This window comes from Perognathus longimembris, chromosome 13 (genome assembly GCF_023159225.1).
Source record: "Perognathus longimembris pacificus isolate PPM17 chromosome 13, ASM2315922v1, whole genome shotgun sequence".
Lineage (NCBI taxonomy): Eukaryota > Metazoa > Chordata > Mammalia > Rodentia > Heteromyidae > Perognathus > Perognathus longimembris.
This window is the reverse complement of record NC_063173.1, coordinates 46253147-46278070: the sequence shown is the minus strand read 5'-3', so window position 1 is coordinate 46278070 and position 24924 is coordinate 46253147. Positions and strand designations below refer to the sequence as shown.

General features: G+C 46.1%; 1 protein-coding gene across 5 annotated transcripts; it reads right to left on the bottom strand.

The window, feature by feature from the left end:
• Nucleotides 1-6444: 6444 nt before the first annotated feature.
• Nucleotides 6445-24133, bottom strand: Accs (1-aminocyclopropane-1-carboxylate synthase homolog (inactive)). 5 transcript variants are annotated; one of them, XM_048360670.1, is made up of 15 exons: nucleotides 24041-24133; nucleotides 21026-21316; nucleotides 19027-19086; nucleotides 18697-18767; nucleotides 17257-17326; nucleotides 16741-16807; nucleotides 14899-14996; nucleotides 14394-14471; nucleotides 12630-12730; nucleotides 11577-11666; nucleotides 10057-10102; nucleotides 9808-9949; nucleotides 7321-7463; nucleotides 7062-7215; nucleotides 6445-6919 (listed from the first exon to the last, which is right to left on the bottom strand). In XM_048360670.1, exons 2-15 carry the CDS (start codon nucleotides 21314-21316, stop codon nucleotides 6822-6824), a joined length of 1509 nt encoding a protein of 502 aa, XP_048216627.1. In that variant the 5' UTR covers nucleotides 24041-24133; the 3' UTR covers nucleotides 6445-6821. The 5 variants fall into 5 exon arrangements, with proteins under 5 accessions (XP_048216627.1, XP_048216631.1, XP_048216628.1 ...); XM_048360674.1 differs by having other exon boundaries at nucleotides 21026-21134; nucleotides 24041-24078; XM_048360671.1 differs by lacking the exon at nucleotides 24041-24133 and adding an exon at nucleotides 23868-23932.
• Between the last annotated feature and the right edge of the window lie 791 nt (nucleotides 24134-24924).

Below are 24924 nucleotides of genomic sequence, written 5' to 3'. Positions count from 1 at the left end.
AGGGACAGTGCTCAGACCCTGAGTCCAAGGCCCAGGACTGGCCAAAAAGGAAAAAATAAAATAAAATAAAATTGATGATACTTATATCGCTGGGGATATGGCCTAGTGGCAAGAGTGCTTGCCTCATATACATGAGGCCCTGGGTTCGATTCCCCAGCACCACATATACAGAAAATGGCCAGAAGTGGCGCTGTGGCTCAAGTGGCAGAGTGCTAGCCTTGAGCAAGAAGAAGCTAGGGACAGTGCTCAGGCCCTGAGTCCAAGCCCCAGGACTGGCCAAAAAAAAAAAAAAAAAACCAGTTTTGGGCTGGGGATATGGCCTAGTGGCAAGACTGCTTGCCTCATATACATGAGGCCCTGGGTTCAATTCCCCAGCACCACATATACAGAAAACGGCCAGAAGCGGCGCTGTGGCTCAAGTGGCAGAGTGCTAGCCTTGAGCAAAAAGAAGCCAGGGACAGTGCTCAGGCCCTGAGTCCAAGCCCCAGGACTGGCCAAAAAAAAAAAAAAAAAGAAAGAAAGAAAGGCCATTCAACAAATAAATAAGACTAAAAGCTGGTTCTTTGAGAAAATAAATAAAATTGACAGACCCCTCGCAAGACTTACAAAAAAAAAAGAAGAGAAGAGACTCATGTATGTAAAATTAAGGACTCCACCAGAAAAATTACAACAAGTACACACGATATTCAAACAATCATAAGGAGCTATTTCCAGAACCTCTACTCAGCAAAAAACAATAATTTTACAGAAATGGATAAATTCTTAAAGAAGTACAAACTGCCCAAACTGAACCAAGAAGAAATAAATCAACTAAATAAGCCAATAACTTACAGTGAGATACAGGAGGTAATCAAGAACCTCCCAACAAAGAAAAGCCCAGGCCCAGATGGATTCACCAATGAATTCTATAAAACCTTTAGTGAGGAGCTAATACCAATACTCCTCAAACTCTTCCGCAAAATAGAAACAGAGGGAGAAATCCCAAACTCATTCTACGAAGCTAATATCATACTCATTCCCAAACCAGGCAAAGACCCAACAAAAAAAGAGAACTACAGACCAATATCACTAATGAACACAGACGCAAAGCTCCTTAATAAAATATTAGCTAACAGGATCCAGAAACTGAACAAGAAAATCATACATCATGACCAAGTAGGCTTCATCCCACAGTCAAAAGGATGGTTCAACATCCGTAAATCAATCAACGTAATTCACCACATAAACAGATCTAAAATTAAGAATTACATTGTTATCTCAGTCGATGCCCAAAAAGCCTTTGACAAAATACAACATCCATACCTATTTTTTATTTATTTTTTTTTTTGCCAGTCCTGGGCCTTGGACTCAGGGCCTGAGCACTGTCCCTGGCTTCCTTCTGCTCAAGGCTAGCACTCTGCCACTTGAGCCACAGAGCCACTTCTGGTCGTGTTTTGTTTTTTTTTTTTCTATATATGTGGTGCTGGGGAATCGAACCCAGGGCTTCATGTATACGAGGCAAGCACTCTTGCCACTAGGCCATATTCCAAGCCCAACATCCATACCTATTAAAAGCTTTGGAGAGAACAGGAATAGATGGAACATTCCTCAAAACAATAAAAGCCATATACAACAGACCAACTGCCAATATCATATTAAATGGAGAGAAACTTAAATCATTCCCCCTAAACTCAGGAACAAGACAAGGATGCCCACTCTCCCCACTTCTTTTCAACATAGTGCTGGAATCCCTAGCCATAGCAATAAGGCAAGAGGAGGACATCAAAGGGATCCACATCGGCAAGGAAGAAATCAAGTTATCCCTATTCGCAGACAACATGATCTTATATCTGAAGGACCCAAAAAACTCAGTACCCAAACTCCTACACCTAATAAACCAATTTGGCAAAGTAGCAGGATACAAAATCAATCCACAAAAGTCAGCAGCTTTTCTGTACACCAGCAATATGTAAACAGAAAAGGAAATTATGGAAACAATTCCATTTACAGTAGCCAGAAAAAGAATAAAGTACCTAGGGATCAACTTAACCAAGGACGTGACGGACCTATTTAATGAGAACTATAAAAATCGAATAAGGGAAATCAAAGAGGACACGAGGAGATGGAAAGACCTCCCATGCTCATGGGTAGGCAGAATCAATATAGTGAAAATGGCCATATTGCCCAAATTGTTATACAAATTCAATGCAATCCCTATCAAAATCCCAGCCACATTCTTCACTGAAATAGAGAAACCAATCCATAAATTCATATGGAACAGCAAAAAACCTAGAATAGCCAAAGCAATTCTAGGCAAAAAAAGCAGTGCAGGATGTATCACAATACCAGACTTCAAGCTCTACTATAGGGCCATCATAACAAAAACAGCCTGATATTGGTATAAAAACAGATCGGAAGACCAATGGATTAGAATTGAAGATCCAGAAATAAAACCACACTCTTACAGTCAGCTGATATTTGACAAAGGAGCCAAAGACATACAATGGAATAAACATAGCCTCTTCAACTACTGGTGCTGGGAGAACTGGGCAGCCATATGCAGAAAACTCAAAGTAGACCCAAGCCTACCACCATGCACCAAGATCAACTCAAAATGGATCAAGGACCTCAATATCAGACCTGAATCCTTGAAACTACTGAAGGACAGAGTAGGAAAGATGCTAGAACTTATAGGCACAGGAAGGAACTTCCTGAATATAGTCCCAGGGGCACAACAAATAGGGGAGAGATTCGACAAATGGGACTACTACAGAATAAAAAGTTTCTGCACAGCTAAGGACATAGCCACCAAAATAGAAAGACAACCAACCATATGGGAAAGGATCTTTACCAGCACAGCAACAGACAAAGGCCTATTATCTGTCATCTACAGAGAACTCAAAAAACTAAGCCCCTCCAAGCCCAATAAACCAATTAGGAAATGGGCAAAGGAGCTAAAGAGAGACTTCACAAGAGAAGATATAAAAATGGCAAAGAAACACATGAGGAAATGTTCAACATCCCTGGTAGTAAAGGAAATGCAAATAAAAAGAACCCTGAGATACCACCTCACCCCAGTTAGAATGGCCTATGCTCTGAACTCAGGCAACAACAAATGCTGGAGGGGGTGTGGGGAAAGAAGAACCCTTCTCCATGGAGGTTTCTCAAAAAGCTCAATATAGACCTACCCTATGACCCAGCCATACCACTCCTAGGCATCTATCCTAAACAGCAAAACCCAAGATATCAAAAAGACGTTTGTACTTCCATGTTTATCGCGGCACAATTCACAATAGCCAAAATATGGAAACAACCCAGATGCCCCTCCACAGACGAATGGATCCAAAAAATATGGTACTTACACACAATGGAATACTACATAGCGATTAGGAATGGTGAAATATTGTTATTGGCAGGGAAATGATCAGAACTCGAACAAATAATGTTGAGCGAGACAAGCCTAGAACACAGAAAACAAAGGGGCATGATCTCCCTGATATATGACTGTTAAGAAAGGGAGATGGAGAGACAGTAGAGACCAGGTCTGTGAAACCAAAAACTGCTTGTCAAATAGTATTCCCCACAGGATTGGGGCAGGGACCCAACAGTATGTAACTAAAACCAAACAATTACTCAACATATAAAGGTCAAAAAGTGACCTCTCAGGGGAATACAATAGCTCAAAAGCTATGTATGTACGTTCGTATAAGACTACTGTCAACATATTGTCTAATATCGACATTACATTTAAAGCCCTAGGCGAACTTTCTTGGGCGTGGCCACGTGGCTACGGTATATGTTCTTGATACATTGTATACTGTATATATGTCTACCTGACCTAGAGAAGGGATAGAAAAACAGGGTGTAAGATATCACAAGAAATGTACACACTGCCCTACTATGTAACTGTACCCTTTTTGCACAACACCTTGTCAAAAAAAATTGTGTTCAATTAATAAATTAATAAAAAAATGACTATAGTAATCGGCAAAGTAAAAAGGCAACAGAGAGGACTTAAGATGGACCAACTCCCCACTCCACAGGATACATATAGAGCACACTCACTCAGCACAGCACAGCACAGCCATCGGGCCACAGGGCCCCCATTTACTTCTCAGAGATGATTGAGCTCAATGTAAGATTCCTGGACCAGTCAGCGATGTCAAGCAGCCAGCTGGAATCCTATTTCTAACATTCCTAAGAGGGATGTGTCACATGGGGGGCCCCAAACACAACCATGGTAGAGTCTCAGCAAATGTGTGGACAAGGACACAGAGGCTATGGTGTGGGCCATATCTTAATCTGACCCTCCATAAAGGCTCACATCAACTCAGTAAAACAAATGCTGATTCCAGTGTTTTCTCAGAAGTAGGAATGGAGTAGAAAAGTGCTCCAAGGGAATTAAAAACAATTAAAAGCTGGTTTCCAGGACTGAAAAGACTCAAAGACATCTATGAGGAGTTGGTATGAGAGTCTGGAAAGAGCAAAGAATTCTGAACTATCTTGATTTGGATCCTGGCCCTGAAACTCTAAAGCTCTATGATTTTGGCAACGTTAGTCTCTTTAAAACTCAGTTGCCTAGCCAGGCACCAGTGGCTCACACCTATAATCCTAGATACTCAGGAGGCTGAGCTCTAAGGATCATGTTTCAAGGCCTACCTGGGCAAGAAGGTCCAGGAGACTAAGTCCAACTAACCACCAAAAAGCCAAAAGTGGAGCTGTGGCTCAAGTGGTAGAGTACTAGCCTTAAGTAAAATAGCTAAGGAACAATGCCCAAACCCTGAGTTCAAGTCCCAGTACAAGCACACACACACAAAAATCTTTAATAAAAAAGAATGCAGTCCGGCACTGCAAGGTGGCACTGGGCCAGGTGACACTGGGAAAGAGAAAGGGCAAGAGGTACTCCTGTGTACACCTTGGGCCTGGACTGCTCACCTTAAAACGTTGCTGAATTCTACCTTCATTTCTGGACTTGAAGGAAACTTGGCTCCTGCCCAAGGAGCAATGCAACAGGCATGATGGTGGTCGAGTCCTCCTACTCGGACTTCATCTCCTGTGACCAGACAGGCCATCGGAATGCAGTCCCTGACATCCAAGGCAACTCAGAGGCCATGAGCATGCAGAAGCTGGCTGGAGACATGGGCGAGCTGGTGCTTGAGGGAGCAGAAGGACAGGCAGAGGGAGGACAGGCAGAAGCAAGCACCTCTGACAAGGAGGCCAGCAGCCAGCCCGAGAGCTGTGATGGGACCACCTGTCTTGAGCCTGCCTTTGTTCATGGAGGCTGGAAGAAAGACCTGCTGTCCCCCTCCCCCCAGAACAGGCGCCCTGCCACTGGCCCAGCAGTCTCCTCTCTGAGCCCATGTGCCAGGCCAAACTGTGAGGCCCCTTCTTGGAAAGCCCTCTGCCCAACCCACAGGCTCCCATGCGCACTGCCCTCTCACCATGCCCAGGTACACTTTGAAGACACTGTAACCACAGGATGTTATTCAGTGGGGCAGGGCTCAGGTCAGGCCGTGTTCCCTCTGTGGGCTGTCTGAATGGGACAGACCACGTCTCACACTGCCCCTCCTTTCCAGCCCCAGACTGCCGAGACAAGACCTTCTTAGCCCTTTTTTAAGAAACTCTTTTAAACTTTTTTAAAAACTTCAAACCTTTCTTCAGCAGAGGGAGAGAGCTGACAATCAATTCCTTTTTGTTCTGGAAGCTGTTTCAAGTTGGGTTCTGACCATCTATGCAACTCTGAGGCTCCCTCACGGAGCTTCTCAGGTCTGTTGTTAGGGAAAGGATTTGGGATCAAAGCTAACTGACCGAGTCTTTGCCCTTTCTACCAAGATAAGTGACACTTAGGCCCTGAGAAATAAATGCTGATTTGTGTGGAAAAAAAAAAGAATGCAAATGTTGATTACCAGAGTATGAACTCGGGGCCTCAAATTTGCTAGGCAGGTGCCCTACTAACCTGTTGCAGTCTCCCCATGTCACCTGGGCTGACCTCAAATTCATGGGCTCAAGCGATCCCCTTGCCTCAGCCTTCAGAACAGTGGTGAGGACAAGGGCATGCCACCATATCCAGCCAAGAGTCAGCTTTGATAAGGCAGAAGTGTGGTACATGGAAAGCTCCTCAGCACCACAGCCTGAGGGGTCAGAAAGCTCATTTAAGGCTCTGAATCAAAGCACCCCTGAAGAGGAGGCAAATAGCCCTCTGTTCAATTATTCTACATGGAAAGCCAGTCTTGATCGGTTCAGCCCTAGACAGCCTCACATCAGAGTTCCTACCCCTGATTTTCCCAGCATCCACTGCTAGGCCATTCTGCTGTGGGAGTATCAGTGAAGATAGCTCTTTCTTAGACAGGAGGAGGAGGTGGGGTTCCTGTGGCCACTTCAACCCCCATTGACTCCCATCATGGGGTCATGTTCACCTGATCCCAAGCTGAGACCTGTCCCTGGTTCCTGGTGTGCTTTGATGCAAACAAACAGAATTCATTCTGTGCTTTTCATGACTACTTTTTATTTTCTGGTATTCTCTTCTATGGGTGCTGTTTCCCTGGCAACACAGAAAAAGGCACAAAGGCACCATCACAAAGAAGGTACATGTTGTTTGTTTGCTCTTATGTCCTCAGGAGGCTGGGGGCTGTGGTTAAGAATAGTCACGACTTCCTCCATTGTAAACTACTCATAATAAAGCCATGTGGCTGACGCCAGTCTTAAGAGTCTCCTGATGCCACTGGCAAAGGCAGGAAACAGATCTTCAGAGTCAGGGCCAAGGTGGGAATCCTGCTGGCAGATCGCTCCTCCAATCAGGCTTTTGCAGCTCTTGCCTGTCCAGGTATGGGTCAGTGGGCAGTTCATCTGGGCTGATCATGCAGCTCCTTATTCTGTAAAGGAAGATTATCTTCCGATACTTGGGATTTGCCCTCAAGGACTTGTCGGATCCTCTGCATCCCTGAGAAAAAGAAATGAGGGACCCTCAATACTGATAGACAGGCTAACGGGTAGAATGAGCAAACCCAGGCTGCTGGGGCCACTAGTGATGGGGTGGTCCCTAAGTTTGCAGTTGGGAGGGGCTGGAGAGAGAAGCTGCTCACCCAAGCAAAGCCGTTGGGCCTTGTCTGAGAAGATCACGCGGAACCAGCCAGGCTCTTTACACTCAAAGGCCTTGCCCAAGGACAGAAGCACTTTGTTATCCAAAAAGCGGCGCCAGAGTAGCATTTCTTCCTCAAAGGTGGCCTTGTGAAGGTACTAGGTAGGCAAAAAGAGGCCTGGGATGCAGAGACCTCCACAGCCCCTCAGCTGCTGCACAGAAGCTTGACACTTCCTCCCTACCTCCACCTCCACCTACATTACCTTTCTCAAGTCAATCCAGATAAAGAAGCCTGCTCCACGACTCAGGAAGGGGATCCCCAGGGCCTTGAGCTCTTCTGAGACATAGGTGTGGGCTGCCTTGAGCCGGGCATGGTTTTCTGGCAGGTACACATGGCTGATCCAATCTGGGTGAAAGAGAAGCCAAAAGATAAATCTCCCACTCCAGCCCACTGGTCTAAACGCTGCAAAGCAAAAGTCACAGTTGCCAGGACTATGAGATTCCTTCTATCTGGCTTAAGAGATGGGAGGCAGGCTGGGAGTAGAGAAAAGGACATACAAATTTAATGTTCAATATCATTTTTGTGTCTACAGTACTAGGGCTTGAACTCAGGGCTTGGGCACTGTTCTTGAGCTTTTGTGCTCAAGGCTAGCACTCTACCACAGAGCCACAGCTCCACTTCTAGCTTTTTAGTACTTAATGAAGATCAGTCTCACACTTTCCCTTCCTGCCTGGCAGAAGCACAATCCTCAGGTCTCATCCTCCTGAGTTGCTAGGATTGCAGGATTGAGTCACCAGTGCTAGGCTCTTGTTCAGTATCTTTACGTGGTCCAGACAGCTTCCAAGTCCTGCACTCTGTACCACAGTACCAAGTCCCTAGGAATATAGCACCCAATCCAAGGTGTATCCAGTTACCAAATGATGGTTTAGAACCAAACAAACCAAGGTCCAGATCCAAGTGGGGCCAACCAATGGGGACAACAGCTTGAACTTCACTTCCCTGATCCTCAATATTTGTACTGACTTTTCTGGGGAAGGGTGAACAGGATTTTGTGGATTATAATATGTATAGGTTTGCATAAGCATCACCAGTCAGGATTCTGAATGCCTCCATCCCATAGAGAACACTGTCATGCTACTCATACTTTCCCCAGCCCTTATATATCCCCATCTACATCCCAGTACTATAGTTTCAAAAAATAGAATCATATGGCATACAATCTCATTTTTTTTCCCAGTCCTTGAACTCAAGGCCTGAGCACTGTCCCTGAGTGTCTTTTGCTCAAGACTAGCACTCTACCACTTGAGCCATAGTGCCACTTCCAGCTTTTTCTTTTTACATGGTACTGGGGAATCGAACCCAGGGCCTCATGCATGCTAGGCGAGCACTCTACCACCAAGCCGCATTCCCAGCCCTGGCATACACTCTCCTGAGCCTAGCTTTTTTTCACCAGTAGCATGCCTTTGAGATGGACATAGGCCACCACGGACTTCACCACAGAGCAGGATTTCACGGTATGGATTTGCCACAGCCTGTATATTCGCTCATTTATGGAGGGGCATGAAGGCCATTTCCAGTTCTGGGTGGCTCTGAATAAAACCCCTATGAATGCTCATGTGAAGGTTGTTACATACAATCAGGGTCAATAGCTGCAAGTAGGATTGCTGGAGCATTGGGTAAGTATGTGGAGTTTTTTTTATCTGGCTTTGGTTTGTTTTTTCAGTCCTAGGGATTGAACCCAGGATTCTATGCACACTAGGGAAATGTTCTACCCACTGAGTTATAGCCTTAGCCCTGTGTATTTGACTTTATAAGAAACTTGCAAAGAGTTTTCCAAAGTGGAAGACGCATCTTACATTCTCATCAGCAATGTACACAAGTTCCAGTTGCTCTGCCTCCTTGTCAACACTCAAAGTTCTCCCTGTTTCTAAAAAAAAAAAAGTTTTTTTTGCTATTATAGTAGGTGTATAGTATTTGATCTTCATTTTCCCCATCCAGAAACTAATGGAGAATATACATGAATTCTTGCTTGTTAAGAACTTAGGGAGGTACATACTGCCCTACTATGTAACTGTACCCTTTTTGCACAACACCTTTTAAAAAAATTTGTGTTCAATTAATAAACAAATAAAAAAAAAGAACTTAGGGAGGGACAAAAGAGATGCCTCAACAGGAACATCTACAAGGCTCAACAAATGGCAATGACAAGTGAGCTTCACCTTCTAAATTCCCTCTAGATCCCTAGGAACAGAATAGATGGGTAGAGGCAGATAGAAAGCCTGTATAACCACTCTCTCTTAGTTGTTTCTATTTTCAAAGTGCTTATGGCTAGGAAATAATAATGAATTCACATTTTACATCTTGATATAGTGCCCAGGCTGGTCTTGAACTCCTGAACTCAAGTGATCATCCTGTCTCTGTCTCTTAAGTACCTACAGGCACCATCACTGTATTGGGCCAGTGATTTCATATTGGCCAAATGCCTACCACTTACCAAACTCAATTACAAATCCCACTTGATCAGACTGGTAGTATTAGGATCTCTGTTTTACAGAAGAAAAAAAAAAAAAAAAGAGCTTGGGGGAGGTGTGGCTTGTGTGCCGCACAGCCAGGAAGTGGTTGAGTAGAATATGGACTCCGACAAGGAAGAATTAAATTCTTCTTGCAGGAGAAGTATAATGGCCCCTTGGCTACTCCGAGATAAGACGGTAACCCATCCCCTTCTTTCAGGTCACCCAGCCCAAGTCACCTCGATCCTGGAGCAACTGTGCCATCTGGTACTGCACCAGGCCACTGAGGCCATGATAGCGGCAGAGGGAAGCCACAGAAGTGGCCACGTGCTGGTTTTCTGTGTACAGAGTACCAAAGCGCATCCCAGACATGCCGAAGTCCTGTGGAAATAAAGCACCTGAGGCATAGCCAGGCCTCCCTGGAGGAAGCCAGTTCCACCCACATGACTGCCTCCACCTCCCTCACACTCGGCCAGCCAGAAACTCACCTTGCTTGTCGCCCACATAACATGGGTTCTCTGGGGGTCTGGCAGCCTGCAGAGAGCACAGTGTGGGAAGAGAGGCAACAGTGAATCTCATACATTTTGCTTGAACAAATGAGAGCATGGACAGATAAATCCAGTTTTGGATTAAGCCTTGTTCTCATCAACTTGAATCAAGTGTCAGAAAACAGCCTGCAGGCCAAATCTAGTCTTTTTTTTTTTTTGTAAATGAATGTTTATGAGAACACAGACAAGTTCACTGGCTCAGATCTGTCCTTGGCAGAGTTGAGTAAGAGATGGAGTGGCAAATTTTGGCAGGACTAGAAATAAAGATTCCACATAGGAAGGGTCTATATGTACCTTACGCACTGTTGTATCACCAGCATTTGTCAAACTGCCTGGCACAGATGCTTAATACATATTTTCCCCATAATGAAGCAAGGACCATGGGCTGCCACTCTTTTCTCTGGGTCTCACTTTCCTAATGCAAGCAAACAGGAATGGCACTCCATGTACCTTCCACTTTGCAGAGCTTCATGGGGAACAGCTGAGAGAACCAGAGGGCAGCGCTCAATGGGACTGAAGTTCTGAATCCCAGAGGGTCAAGTTTGTAAACTTTACTGATGATCTGGTTCGAGTGTTGCCAGAGGTGTACTGGTTACTAATTCTCAGCTCAAACTAAACTTAATTTAAAAGCCTACTTAAACTGCTCAGCATATGCTAGAGCCTCTGGAAGGATCTGCTGAATCAATAAGAAAGTGAATGGGGGCTGGGGATATGGCCTAGTGGCAAGGGAGCTTGCCTCGTATACATGAGGCCCTGGGTTCGATTCCCCAGCACCACATATACAGAAAACAGCCAGAAGTGGTGCTGTGGCTCAAGTGGCAGAGTGCTAGCCTTGAGCAAAAGGAAGCCAGGGACAGTGCTCAGGCCCTGAGTCCAAGGCCCAGGGCTAGCCAAAAAAAAAAAAAAAAAAGAAAGTGAATGGCTAGATGAGTGACTAAAACTCAAACTATCTGAGGCTGATAGTGATGGTGCACACCTATAATCCCACTTACTTGGGAGGAAGAGATAGGAGGATCATTATCTGAAACTATCTCTGGGACAAAAGCACATAAGACTCTCAGCTTAAAAAAAAACAAAACTAAAACTAAAACGTGCAGCTCAGGTGGTAGAGAACCTGCCTATCAAGCATGAAGTACGAGTCTAATCCCCAGTACAGCCCCCAAAAAACAAAACAGCTACTCTGAAGAGGAAGAAATAAAGAAAGACAATATCCCTCTTGGCCCTAGAGTACAAGAAATAGCTATGGATACCAAACACCCAATGGAGCTCCTAACTCCACAGAAGAATCTGAAAAGCCCCTGATTGAGCCCAACTCTCCCATCTTTTGCTTCAGCCATCAGAGGACAAGTGGGGCCATTGTTAAAGGAATTGCTAATAAAGGCCATAGCCAGCAGTACCCAGGGCCTTACCTTGCTATGAGTAAAGTCAAAGGTCAGAGCCAGAAGTACCCAGGGCCTCACCTTTCCAGGCTTAAAACACTTCGGTACTCAAGTGACTCTTCAAACACTGACAGCATGTAGACCTCATCCACTATCACATGCAGCTCATGCCTGGCATGGAGAGAACAGAGTTTGATTTGTATGTTCAGTTGTGTCCCCAAGGCAGGTGGTAGTATGCCAGAAACCCAGAAAGAGAAGTGGAGGTGTGATTCAAAGTGGTAGAGTACTAGTTTTGAGCAAAAAGAGCTCAGAGATAGTGCCCAGGCCCAGAGTTCCAGCCCCATGACTGCCAAAACAAACAAACAAAAACAAACAAAAAGGCCAGGCACCAGTGGCTTGCTCCTATAATCTTAGTTACTCAGGAGTCTGAGATATGAGGATCATGAAGCCAGCCCAGGCAGGAAAGTCCATAAGATTCTTATCTCCAACAAACTACTCAGAAAAAGCCAGACATAGTGCCGTGGCTCAAGTGGTAGAGAGCTAGCCTTGAACACAAAGAGGCTCAGAACAGTGCCCAGGTCCTGAGTTCAAGCCCCAGGACCAGCCAAGAAACCAAGAAAGACCAATCTACCCAGTGTTATCAAAGTTGTTTTTTGCAAGAACACTCTCCTTTTGTCTATTTTTCAAACAAACCAGAAACTGAATATGGAAAGGATAGTGGATCTCTGAAGTATAGGGGAAAGGCAGAAGCCTCAGGTTCTCAATGGAGGGGCATATTTAAATCCCAGAGCTGGAGTCAGAGGAACCCAGATTCAAGTCAGAGCCTGTCTCTGACCTGACCATGCTAAGATTCAGTCAAGAAGGGATAATCAACAGTGTCTATTCCTGATGAAGTCATTGTAAAGATTATCAGAGATAATTAGGTTATCAGCCCTGGGAGATCTAAAGTGCTCAGCATGCCACCTGGTCCTAGAGTACAATAAATGATAGCTATTGTTACAAAATAGAAGAGACTTACGCTCCCTCAACCCCTGGCAAAGCAGTGGAGTAAAAAGGGCATGGAAACCTATACCAATCCACTGTTAGAACACTGTGTGCCCAGATGATTTGTGGGGTTCTAGGGGGGAGGCTTACCTCTTAGCAAATTCCAAGAACTCCTGTAGCTCTCTGGGAGAATAGATGTCACCCAGAGGATTTTGGGGGTTGATAAGGATGAGGCCTTTGACCTTCACACCCTGAAAGCATGCAAAAGGCAGAAGGCCTCAGATTCTCCCCAAGCCCAAAGCTACACAGTCCCCCTAAGAGGTGCTGATCACTGGGTGATTCCAAGGGAAAACATGATAGGGACATGTTCATGGCAACAATTACACAATGTCACATATGCAGTGTGATGCCCACCATGAAAAGAAAATCAATACAGAGAACAGGGAAATGGCCCAAATGCTGTAGCAGCTGCCTGTGTTAGAAGAATTATGGGTAGTGGAGTTTTTTGTTTCTTTAAGTTTCAAAATTACTATAGTAAACTGGGCATTGGTGGCTTACACCTGTAATCCTACCTACTCGGGAGGCTGAGATCTAATGATCACTGCTTGAAGCCAGCCCAGATAGCAAAGTCCATGCAAGTCTTATCTCCAATCAACCAGCAAAACCCCAGAAGTGGAGCTATGGCTCCAGCGGTAGAATGCCAGCCTTGAGAGAAAAGGCTAAGGAACAGCACCCAGGCTGAGTTCAATCCCCACTATCGAAACACACTCACAAAACTATTTTGCTGGGGCTGGGAATATGGCCTAGTGGCAAGAGTGCTTGCCTTGTATACATGAAGCCCTAGGTTCGATTCCTCAGCACCACATATATATAAAAAAGCCAGAAGTGGCGCTAGGCTCAAGTGGCAGAGTGCTAGCCTTGAGCAAAAAGAAGCCAGGGACAGTGCTCAGGTCCTGAGTCCAAGCCCCAGGACTGGCAAAAAAAAGGTGGGGGAGGGGGGCTGGGAATATGGCCTAGTGGTAAAGTGCTCGCCTCGTATACATGAAGCCCTGGGTTCAATTCCTCAACACCACATATATAGAAAAAGGCCAGAAGAGGCACTATGGCTCAAGAGGTAGAGTGCTAGCCTTGAGCAAAAAGACGCCTGGGACAGTGCTCAGGCCCCAGGACTGTCAACAAAAACAAAACAAATTAAAAAATATTTTACTATAGTAGGGCTGGGAATATGGCCTAGTGGCAAGAGTGCTTGTTTCGTATACATGAAGCCCTGGGTTCGATTCCCCAGCACCACATATATAGAAAATGGCCATAGGTGGCACTGTGGCTCAAGTGGTAGAGTGCTAGCCTTGAGCAAAAAGAAGCCAGGGACAGTGCTCAGGCCCTGAGTCCAAGGCCCAGGACTGGCAAAAAAAAAAAAAAATTGTTTACTTGTTTACTATAGTAAATTGTTTACTTGTTTACTATAGTAAACAAGTGATAACTTAAATGATAAAGGCGAAATAACCAAAGTGGGCAAATCATTAAAAAGTAGACTAGGAAGAAGCACTAGTACAGGTCTCTACTTTTCTTGAGGAAGCCCCAGATTCTCTCAAGGTAAGCAGAATCACCCCTTTAAATGAACAGGGAAAGTAGCTAAACTACAGATCCAGAACAAGTGGGAGTGTATAAGGACAGTGTTTAATGAAGCTCCCTAGTTAATTCTTTCTGCATTGAGGTTCAAGTATTTCTAACAGGAAGACCCTCCACAGTTAGGGCTCTGTCTGACCCCCCTAGAATGGCTCCATGTTACCACACCATCCCCCCATGATGAACTGTCAGCCCAATTCAGGGGACATCATCCAGAGAACATGGGGTTCATACCCTGCGCAAATCCACCCACTCCCACCTCTGAGTTTGATTTGATCTCAGACAGACCTCAGCATTAGCTCCTTGCAGGGCCAACTCCAACTTCTCTGCTGTGAGCTGGAAGGGACGTGTGTCTTGCCCAGTGACCTGGGGAAAAAAGATCCTTCAAAGCCAACAGCCAAATTCAGTGATGCCCTCAAAACCTGAGCTCTAGATCTCTCACCCTTTGCAACCTCCAGTCAGCACAGTGTCTGGAAAATGAGTGGGGTCACTGTTTTTTCCTGCCATGCATCCCCACCCTTCAAATTAGGGACTTACCTCATCACTGGACGTCATGTTAAAGTCTGCCCCCTTTCCTAACTCCTGATTTCTGGGGCTGAGCTTGGCTTCTACAGGGACCCCAAGAATCTCAGAGCTTAGTGCTGGGGAGCCTCTGGAGAGCCCAGGCACAGCAGCCAGTGGCAACAGGACATTCCCCTTCCTCCTCACTGTAGCCCTAGAGCCCTTACATCAATTTCAAACGCAGGAAACTCTGGAAAGGTCCACGTCCCACCTGGGATGCAGGAATTCTTACCTCACTGTCTAGGTAGACATAGACCAGTCGGACATTGCCGTAGAGATAGACGTGCTGGGTGATGGCTCCATAGTAAGGGGTAGGGATCAGGAAAGCCTCTGAGGAGAGTAGGGAGCCATCTGTCATCCTCTCACTGGAGCACCCCAGACCCATATTACAGGCTCTGCTGCTCTCCAGAATGTCAACATCCTTGGGGCGCATTTGGGGCATGTTTCCACTCAATTCTCCAGAACACTAAAGCCTAGAACCACCAAGATCAATGTCTCTCATGATATGATGGGGTTGCATCCAGACAACCCCACTATAAATTGAAAATATCATTCAGTCAAAAAAGTATTTACCACTAGCTTAGTTACCAACAGAGGGATGGGGCTGACTGTGTGTGGAGCTATGGTTCCACTGGCCAGCATTGCAAGAAAATATGGTCTCACATAGCTAGCCAGGGAAAAGGTCCCAATTCAGAATTTGAATATTGTTTCTATTGAGTGAGTACAGCTTTCATACTAATGTAGTCAAAAAATCCTAAATGGAACCATCATAAATTGAGGACCATCTGTAATTAATAGAAAACACTCAATCTTAGCCAAAAGGCCAGGAAAGAGCTAGCCTCTAACATTTACTGAGCATGTGGTATGTGCTGTAAACAGCTACACACTTAACTGCCCAGGTGTCATGCCTGTAATTCTAACTACTCAGGAGACTGAGATCTGAGGATTGCAATTTGAAGTCAGCCAGGCAGAAAAATTCCTGTGATTCTTCTCTCCAATTAAGCAGCAAAAAGTTAGAAGTAGAGGCATTGCTCAAGTGGTAGAGAACCACCTCAACCACAAAAGCTAAAAGAGAGCAACAGGTACTGAGTTCAAGACCCAGTACTAACAAAAAAATTATTTGCACCTCATCTGATTCTCACCATGATCTCTATGGGAACTATTGTTATCCTAACTTAACTGAGGTTTAGAGAGTCCTTAAGCTTGACTGTTCTAGAATGTTCTCACAATAAACCTTTCTTTTAGGGTAAAAAAAACAACAACCCAGTGACAACCTCTCTGTGTGCCTTGGACATGTCATAGAAACCTCAGTCCCCTCTATTATAAAATGAGGACAGTCATAGAATGTACTTCCTAGGTCCCACCCAGATCTGGAGCATAGTATGGGATAAAAAGAAGCCACTAGTATTATTGATACTAGCTAAGCTATCCCGAGACCCCTATTCCTTGCCACCAATGACCCCTGATTATGACTAGTTCTTAATAGGGCCATAGCTCTTTCTCAGAGCCTGCTGTCTACCCACTCAATAGCCATTCCACTTTTCTTCTTTGTTAAGAGATAACCTAAGTTTTCAGAGAAAGTCAATGATTTGTCCAAGCCAGGGAGGTCTCCCCTAAGCTATGCGGGTGAACCACATTGGGTTGAATCCAGACCTGGCTCAGTCCTCTCAACCTGGGAATGCTTTGGGAACAGATTTATGAGTCATTTCTTTCCAATGAGATGGAGAGAAATTCTGCTGGTATTTGTCTGGGGATGAACACCCTCACATTCTTGTTCTGATAGAAGAGACAAGCATGGTATAGCCTTCCTGCTCTTAGATATACACTGTCATGGAAGGATGTGACAATTTCCTGGACAGCATGAAGAAGGCACTCTCAGAGAGAAAGAAGAATCCTGATGTACTAACCTCTCCTATAACTAGCACCCCTAGGTGTATTTGCATGCACTTATTTAAGGCTGCTATAGTCACCTATTTTTTGTTAGGGCTGGAAGGGTACTGACACTAGGGGGAATTCTGAGTACACTGAGGCACAGCACAGCTCCAGGGCAGAGCGGGTCTCAGAGCTCACTTACCTCCTACCTCACACAGCACTGTGGCCAGAGCAGAGAAGAGAGAGGCACAGCCATTGAGAACAACCACCTGGCGGTGACAATCAGGAGATAGGGATGACTCTGTTCCAGGAAGTGCAAGGCCCCTGACCTCCATCCCAGCACAGCACAGCAGAGATCCACTCCCTTCTTAAGGCCCTGGGGGCTCTGTTCCCAAGATACCCGCTGGCTTGCAGCCATACTCATTCATGGAAACTCTGATCTGGACCAAATGAGCAAGAGAGCACGTGCCAGTCACTCCAAGGTCTTGCCCAAAGCCGAGATGGCCAGGAGGGTCTCCAGCACAAGAAGGGCAGAATTATAGTCCAATTCTAAATCCCGACGGTTAGGGGAAAGAAAGAAAGAAGTGTTCCTCACCCTACCTTAAAACAAGCCAGGACTAAGTGAAAGGTCAACCCCACCTTATCCTTGACCAGTCAAGAGCTGGAGAGCTAAACAGAAGAGGAGCAAGAAAGAGAAAAGGAAAAAGGAACTACTCACATTCTCTGGATTGAGGGGTACTGGGCTCTTACAGTAGAAAGACAGGAACTTGGCCACTTCCTCCCGGACACTAGAGATAAGACAGATAAACAGACAGATGAAGAGAGAGAGACTTACAGAGGACCCTCAACCCATGGTCTATCCCCAAAGTTCTTCTAGGGGATCATCAGCCAGCTGCTAGTATTGTTTGCTACTTCTCACATGAGTATGATCATCACCTATCTGATTACAATACCTCCCAGGTACTACCCTCCTGCAACAAAGCTTTCCTTCTCAGTATATCTATGACACCCAATCCATCTAATCAGAAGACCTCAGGGCATCAAAGGTAACACTATAGGCATCATCATCATCACAATAATCATTACTATAAACATTATTATTGCTGGGTGCTGGTGGCTCACATCTGTAATCTTAGCTATTCAGGAGGCTGAGATCTGAGGACTGCAGTTCAAAGCCAACACAAGCGGGAAAGTCCATGAGACTCTTAACTCCAATTAACCACCAGAAAATAGGAAGTAGAGCTGTGGCCCTAAGTGGTACAGTGCTAGCCTAGAGCAAAAGAGCCCAGGGACCAAGCCCAGGCCCTGAGTTCAAGCCCCACAACCAACAATTATAATGTATTCTTCTTCTTATTATTATTGTAGTGTTACTGCAGTTGTTTTTGCTAACATTTATTGAAATTCACCTTATACAGATATTATTTGGAGAATGTTACATTATAGCTATTATTATTAGTATCATTATTGTATCTATTTTACAAGTAAGGAAACTGAGAGTGGAAGGAACCAGGTGACTTGCTGGTAAGTGGCAGGATCCATTTTCATGCCCTGTGCTCTGCCTCCAGAGCTCACCAGCCTAATTATTGTATTTTAAGGAAATATGTTTTGGGATCTTGGTCTTGGAATCAAGTTGTGCTGGTCCACTATGCACTTAGAACAGTACTTGGCCTCCCTCATCAATACTCAATCAGTACACTATAATCAAGTATTCTACACTACATCCTGCCTTACCATGAGGAAATGGCCCTGCTCACTCTGATTCTGGCCACTGTAAAGGTACTGAGAAACCATGGAGAGACCTCTCACCTGAAGCTCCTCTCCATGCCTAAGACCTGGGTCAGAGACCCAGTCTAGGAGCTCCTGAGATGGGATTAGAACTGGTAAGAGACCTCCATGATTATGAGGTCTCCAAGAATGGGCCTTCAGACAACAGAAAACTCAGCCTGTCACTCCTGGTATCAGTGGGACAATTCTTTCGGCTATCCTGTACAGTGTAAGGTGAGCAGCCTCCCCGGCTTCTATCCTTTAAAGGCCAGTAGCAACCCATTCCCAGTAAAAACAAACAAAAATCTATTCACATATTGCCATCCATTCCCCTCCACACACATACTTATTGCCCCAAATCATCTTGTGTTGAAAACCACTGGCAAGTACTTACAAGAGATGCCCCCTCCAGTCGGGGTACTGCAGCAAGGACGGCTCTATGCGCAGCATGTCACTCTGACTCAGCTGAGGACACAGAGGGAAGAGCAAAGCTGAGGGCCTGCATTGCCAGACTAGGTAAGAGAGTCATCCAAGGTCACATGAAGGTTGTCCTACAAGGCAGACCTGGAAGACAGGGCTCCTGACTCCCAGAACCCAGCCTGACCCAGGCATACAGCATACTCTTATGGAGGAAGCATTCCAAGAAAGAAGCCCCTCAGAGCTGGACAAACAAAACTATTTGTGTATTGCCATTCATACCCCCCAGAGGTACCTCAAGACTCACCCGCCAGGACAGCAGATCAAAGCAAAGTTTGTTCTCACTGGTGCCGAGATTAACGATGCCCTGGGGATAACAGGTGCAGAGACAGTGAGTATGGACAAAGGAATGCCAAGGAAAAGCCCCAGGGACACCCAGAAACAGCAGGGTGGAGTGCCCTGTGAAAGGAAACCCCTCCTCTGTTATTAATAAACAACAAATGGGGGAATGTTAGCATTTCCCTAGCCTCAGGTCCTCAGCTCCTCCCACTAGCACCCAGATCCACCCATACTAATGAGCCACTCCTACTCACTACCTACCTACTTCCCTTTACCCCCAGAGAGAGAAGCTGCCACCTGGATAAGGTACAGATGCCATGTAGCTCCCTCTCCCATGGGAACTATGGCTCCACTATTAAACCTCCTTATGAACCTTCTTCTCCTGTCTGTGATTATCTCCACATGGTCCTCTGGGATGGCCGGGACATATCCTTTCACTCTGCAGTCTGCCCTTCTGCCACCTGTGTTCGAGCTCTGCATTCATTCGGCTCCTAGCTACCATCTTTTCATTCCCAAAGCTCTGTCCAACTGTCATCTCTGCCAGGCACTGGGGGCTCATGCCTGTAATCCTAGCTACTCAGAAGACTGAGATCTGAGGGTCCCATGTGAAAGCCAGCCCAGGCAGCAAAGTCCATGAGACTGTTATCTCCAGCGAACCAGCAGAGAACCAAAAGTGGAGCTGTGGCTCAAAGTAGTAGAGCACTAGCTTGGAGCAAAGGAACTTAGGGACAGTACCCAGATCCCAAGTTCAAGCCCCATGACCCACCAAAAAAAAAAAAGCCATCTCCTCCAGGAAGTCTTCCCCTAAGCACCAACTGAGGAGCTCTTTTCTTCTTCAGGGTTCCACAGCTTTTTATTCCCCTCCACTGAGCACTGCTCAGTTTCTGTCCTGGAACCACAAGGACTAAGATAAATGCTGAGCTTCCTAAAGGCAGATGCATGCCCAAAACATCACTGCCTCGGGGACTGAGCAGCCATGTGTATATGTTTATGGGATGAAAGAATGCACTCTGAGAGAAACAGAAACAAGGGTAGAGGCAGATCAAGAAGGAGCCTTTGTGGGCTGGGAATATGGCCTAGAGGCAAGGGTGCCCACCTCACATACATGAAGCCCTGGGTTCAATTCCTCAGCACCACATATATAGAAAAGGCCAGGAGTGGCGCTGTGGCTCAAGTGGTAGAGTGCTAGCCTTGAGCAAAAGGAAACCAGGGACAGTGCTCAGGCTCTGAGTCCAAGCCCCAGGACTGGCAAAAAAAATAAGCCTTTGTGTCTATGCATTTGTGAAACTGAGTTAAAATCCCTAACACAGCAAAAAAGGAAAGAAGGGAGGGAGAGGGGAGAGGGAGGGGGAGGGGAAGGGGAAGGGGAAGGAAGGAAAAGAAGGAAGGGGAAGAAAGGAAAGGAGGGAAGGGGAAGCATGGGGGAGGGAGAGGAAGGGAGGGGAGGGGAGGGGAGAGGAAGGGAGAGGAGGAGAGGAGAGGAGAGGAAAGGAGAGGAGGTACATAAGGAGAATAATCAGTGGATGTAAGTCAGAATCCACAGTTCTGATCCACAGTTCCTTGAATTTCTCCCTCCCCTTAATTATAAACTTTTTTTTTTTTTTTTTGCCAGTCCTGGGGGTTGAACTCAGGGCCTGAGCACTGTCCCTGGCTTCCTTTTGCTCAAAGCTAGCACTCTACCACTTGAGCCACAGCGCCACTTCTGGCTTTTTCCATATATGTGGTGCTGAGGAATTGAACCCAGGGCTTCATGTATAAGTGGCAAGCACTCTACCACTAGGCCGTATTCCTAGCCCCTTAATTGTAAACAAACCAATAAACTTCCATGAGCAATATCAGTCAGCCTTTAGGAGACAGGATTGAACTCCAAACTGACAAGTCCAAGGTGAATGCTGCCCATGAGTCAGGGAAGGTGCTTGGTACTGCAGTTTCCTCTTAGGGGTCAGTGGGGGAGGGGCTCCACTCACACTGGGGTTCTTGTCCTCATCATATTCATCCTTGTGGAAGGTCCTGTAGCCCTCCTCAGCTGAGTCCCAGAACCATTTGATGACTCTTCCTCGAGAGGACAGGCAGGAGCTGTCGGAGGAGAACATGGCGATGGGATTACCCACTCCATAGAGCTTCAACCGCTTCGGATGGGGTTCTCTGGGATATTCCTCTTCCTGGCCATCCTGACAGCTACTGCCCATGTCCTGCATGGAGGCAGAGCCCAGACAAGTGGAAGGTGCTGGGGAGTCCTTTGGATGAGGGGTGAACATCTGCAAGAAAACAGAAGCACTCAATGCACAGGCTATTCAAGGGCTCTCCATTGCACCAAGCCCTATTTGTCCCCTTTCTACTTATTTTTATTTGTATACATTAGTTGCACAAGGGGAAAGGGGGGTTCATAGTGACATTCCCATACATACATACATACATACATACATACTTGCAGTGTATCCCAAACAAACTCAACAATTCCAACAGATTATTTTGTTCTATTTTCATATATGTAAGTTATTTCAGACATATTCATCCCTATTTGCTCTCTCTGTTATACCTCCTCACTCCCATTGGAACCTGTCCCCCACAACAGAGCTTGTTTTTACATTTTTGTGCATTAATTGCACCAAGAGATTTCAGCATATTTCAGATGTGCATATTTTAATCAGAACCCTCTCTATTGCTTTCTCTCCCTCCCTCAACCCTTTATTGATCAACAGCTTTCATTTACATTCCTTATAACAGCTTCATATATAGTTGTAATGTATTTCAAAATTATTCATATTCCATCTTTTTCCCTCACCCCTCACTCTCAACACTTTAAACAGTCCTAGTGTTAGAATACTGTTCTGTATGTACACATATATAATGTATATTTAAGTATTATGTATATAGGTATATATACTTATGTCCATGTCTGTGAATATATATGTGTGTGTATATGTATGTATATATATATTAAGCTAGCTTCCATAAATGAGTGAAAACAAATAATATCTGGCTTTGTGAGCTTATCTTATCTTGCTCAATATAATGATCTCCAATTCCAACCACTTTCCTACCAATAACATTATACTTTTTCTTATGGCTGTGTCATATTCTATGATATATGTTACCACATCTCATTTATCCATTCATTTGTTGTTGAGGCCTTGGTTGATTCCATAGCATGGCTAGGCTGAAAATAAACACAGGTGTGTGGGTATCTTTCTTGTACACTGATATACACTCCTTCAGATATATTCCCCAAATAGTATGGCAGGGTGCTAAGTTAGGTCTATTTTTAGACTTTTCCATATGAAGGAACCTCCACACTGATTTCCCTAGTAGGACAACTAGTTTACATTCCCACCAACAACATAAGAGGGTCCCCCATACACCTCTATACATCTTTACCAAATTTTTTGTGTTTTCTTGATGACTGTCATTCTAACCACATTGCCTAGGCTGTACCCTACTGCTCTGCTCAAATGACCTTCCTGTTTTGACCTCCCTCATAGCTAGGACTAAGAAGACTCCACAGTGCCCAACTATCTGTCTCTTCCTTTAAGTTTATGCATTCATGACTCCTGTGCCCCTTACCAGTTAGCAACATGTGTACAATCATTTCCACAAGTCTGTGAAGGACCTATGAGACAACCAGGAGTGGTGACAGGTGCCTATAATCTCAGTGGCTGGGATGATGCTGAAAGCAGCTCACATGTTCCAGGCTAGTCTGGACAACATGGTGAGAAAGAAGGAAAGGAGGAAGAGGAAGAAAAGGAAAAGACACAGCAAGGTGCAGCCAAGGACATTTCTGCTACTTTTAAATAACTTTAATATATTTTCAGGTTTAACTTGTCCCAGTTCTGTGGTCTTCCATTCTGTGCCTTAAGACGCCACCAATGTTCTTTACCCATCCTTGCTGACCTCAATTTAAAAGCCACGTTTTAAGCCTGGCACCCCTAGGGATCCTAGCTGTTCAGAAAGCTGAAATCTGAGGATGCAAGTTCTAAGTCAGTCCAGGCAGTAAAGTCTGTGAGACTCTTATCTCCAAATAACCACCAAAAAGCCCTTTAGTGGAGTTGTTACCCAATGGTACAGCACCCACCCTTACATGAAAAAGCTAAGGGATAGTGCCTAGATCCTTGAGTTCAAGCCCCAGTGCCACCTCCCCCACCACGAAAAAAAAGTGTTTTAAATTTTCCAAGCAGATCATTGCTGGGGGTCTTATGGTGTTAAGCATGAGATCAGTGGTCTGGAGTGGGTGGTGGTGTTAACTGAGGGGAAAGGGGGTCGCAAGAGGGCACCACCATGCAGGTAGGCGCCCTAAGAAGAGCTCCAGGGTAGACCAGGGCGCCGGGAGAGCGTCTCCTCTTGTCCCAGCCTTCACCTCCCCAAGTGGTTTCACATTTGCACAGTAGATGTGGCAGCAGGGAAGATACAAATTAGGCAATAGTCAAACCCTGCCTCTAGACCAAAGTTCTGGACAAGTCATAATCATATATCCTCGTCGATTCTCCTAGTGATGGACGAAAACCCTTTAGGGTTCAATTTTGCTTTGTTAAATCTCCTGGGGTCCTCCTTAAACTGGTGAGCCTCTCTCTAGAGGCCATCTCTGGTTTCCTCCTTAAAATGGTGAGTCTCTCTCTAGGGGCCATCTCTGGTTTCCTCCGGATAGAGAACGGTAGGCAATGGCCAGAGTGAGCGGCACGGTCCAGGTCCGGGGCTGCAGTGAAGGGGACAGAGCCTCCAGGCGTCCAGCCTGTTCCCAGCCCGTCCCTAGCTAGAGCTGCACCTCGACCAGGCATCAGAGTCCTGCAGGCCTAGCGGTCACCGCACGCTCACCACCAAAGGCTTCTCCAAGGACCAGGACGCCTCGCGAGAGTCCAGGCCGGATTTCCAGGCAGAGGAAGTGCCCAGGGCTGGGAGATCAAGGGGCAGGGAGGGCAAAGTGCACCGGAGGCCCATCTGGCTGGCCTTCCTACAAAGTGGGGGGAGGGAGGGTGGTGAGCACCTACTTGAAGACAGACCGCCGGGCAGTGGTGCAATCCGTGTCAGTTTCTACGGCTCTGAAATATTCCGGGAGCTTTACGCTGGAGGATTACGGCAGGCGATTCGCGCCCGGGGACCAGGTAACGCCCAAAGCACCGCCCACTCGCTAGGGGCAACTCCCACACGCCCAGAGTACCGCCCATTCGCCAGGGGGACCGCTCAGGGCACCGCCCATCCACCAGAGCATGGCTTCCGGGACAGCCCTGGACAAAGCTCCCAGTCATCCAGCGGGAGAGTGTCTCCACGGGCCTGCACCCATGGAAGCGCACACGTGGACCCTTGCGGTCCTGCCTGCTCGGACTGGAGGCCAAACCTGGTGGTGGAGCGGGAGGTAGGAAGGGAACAGAAGAGAGGAACCGGGTAGGCAGCTGGACTAATCCCACCCCCACTTCCAGACCCTTGGGGGCTCGTGGGGCCCCTCCCCCGAACTCCAGTCTCAGTCTTTCAAAGACTTATTCGGTCTCTCGGCAAGTTCTGTGGCCCGCCCGACAGCCTTTCCGAACTGAGGAAGGTGCAGAGCATAGACAGTGGTTGCTGATCTGAGTCCTCTGCTTGTCTTCATTCATTCGACTTGCTGTTCTAGCCCCGTCCGGCCTAGAATTCACCATCCTTCATCTCCATCATCCCCATGCCTTGACCTTCTGAAGTGCTAGGGAAAGAAGGAACAGAGTACTGTGAGAGCTGAATAGTTTCCAAATATTTGAGAACGAAAGAAGCTATTCTAAGTAAACCATAGATTAAAAAAGAAGAAGAGGCTGGGAAAATGGCCTGGTGGTAGAGTGCTTGCCTCATATACATGAAGCCCTGGGTTCGATTCCTCTGCACAACATAAACAGAAAAGGCCAGACAT

Bases quoted from the DNA above. Each gene is read 5' to 3' on its own strand.
- Accs (XM_048360670.1), bottom strand. From the start codon at position 21,316: ATGTTCACCCCTCATCCAAAGGACTCCCCAGCACCTTCCACTTGTCTG. The intron at 18,768-19,026 runs GTGAGTCTTGAG...CTGTGTCCTCAG, and splicing joins TTGATCTGCTGTCCTGGCGG to CTGAGTCAGAGTGACATGCT. The intron at 6,920-7,061 runs GTGAGCAGCTTC...TCTTTTTCTCAG, and splicing joins GGCCCAACGGCTTTGCTTGG to GGATGCAGAGGATCCGACAA.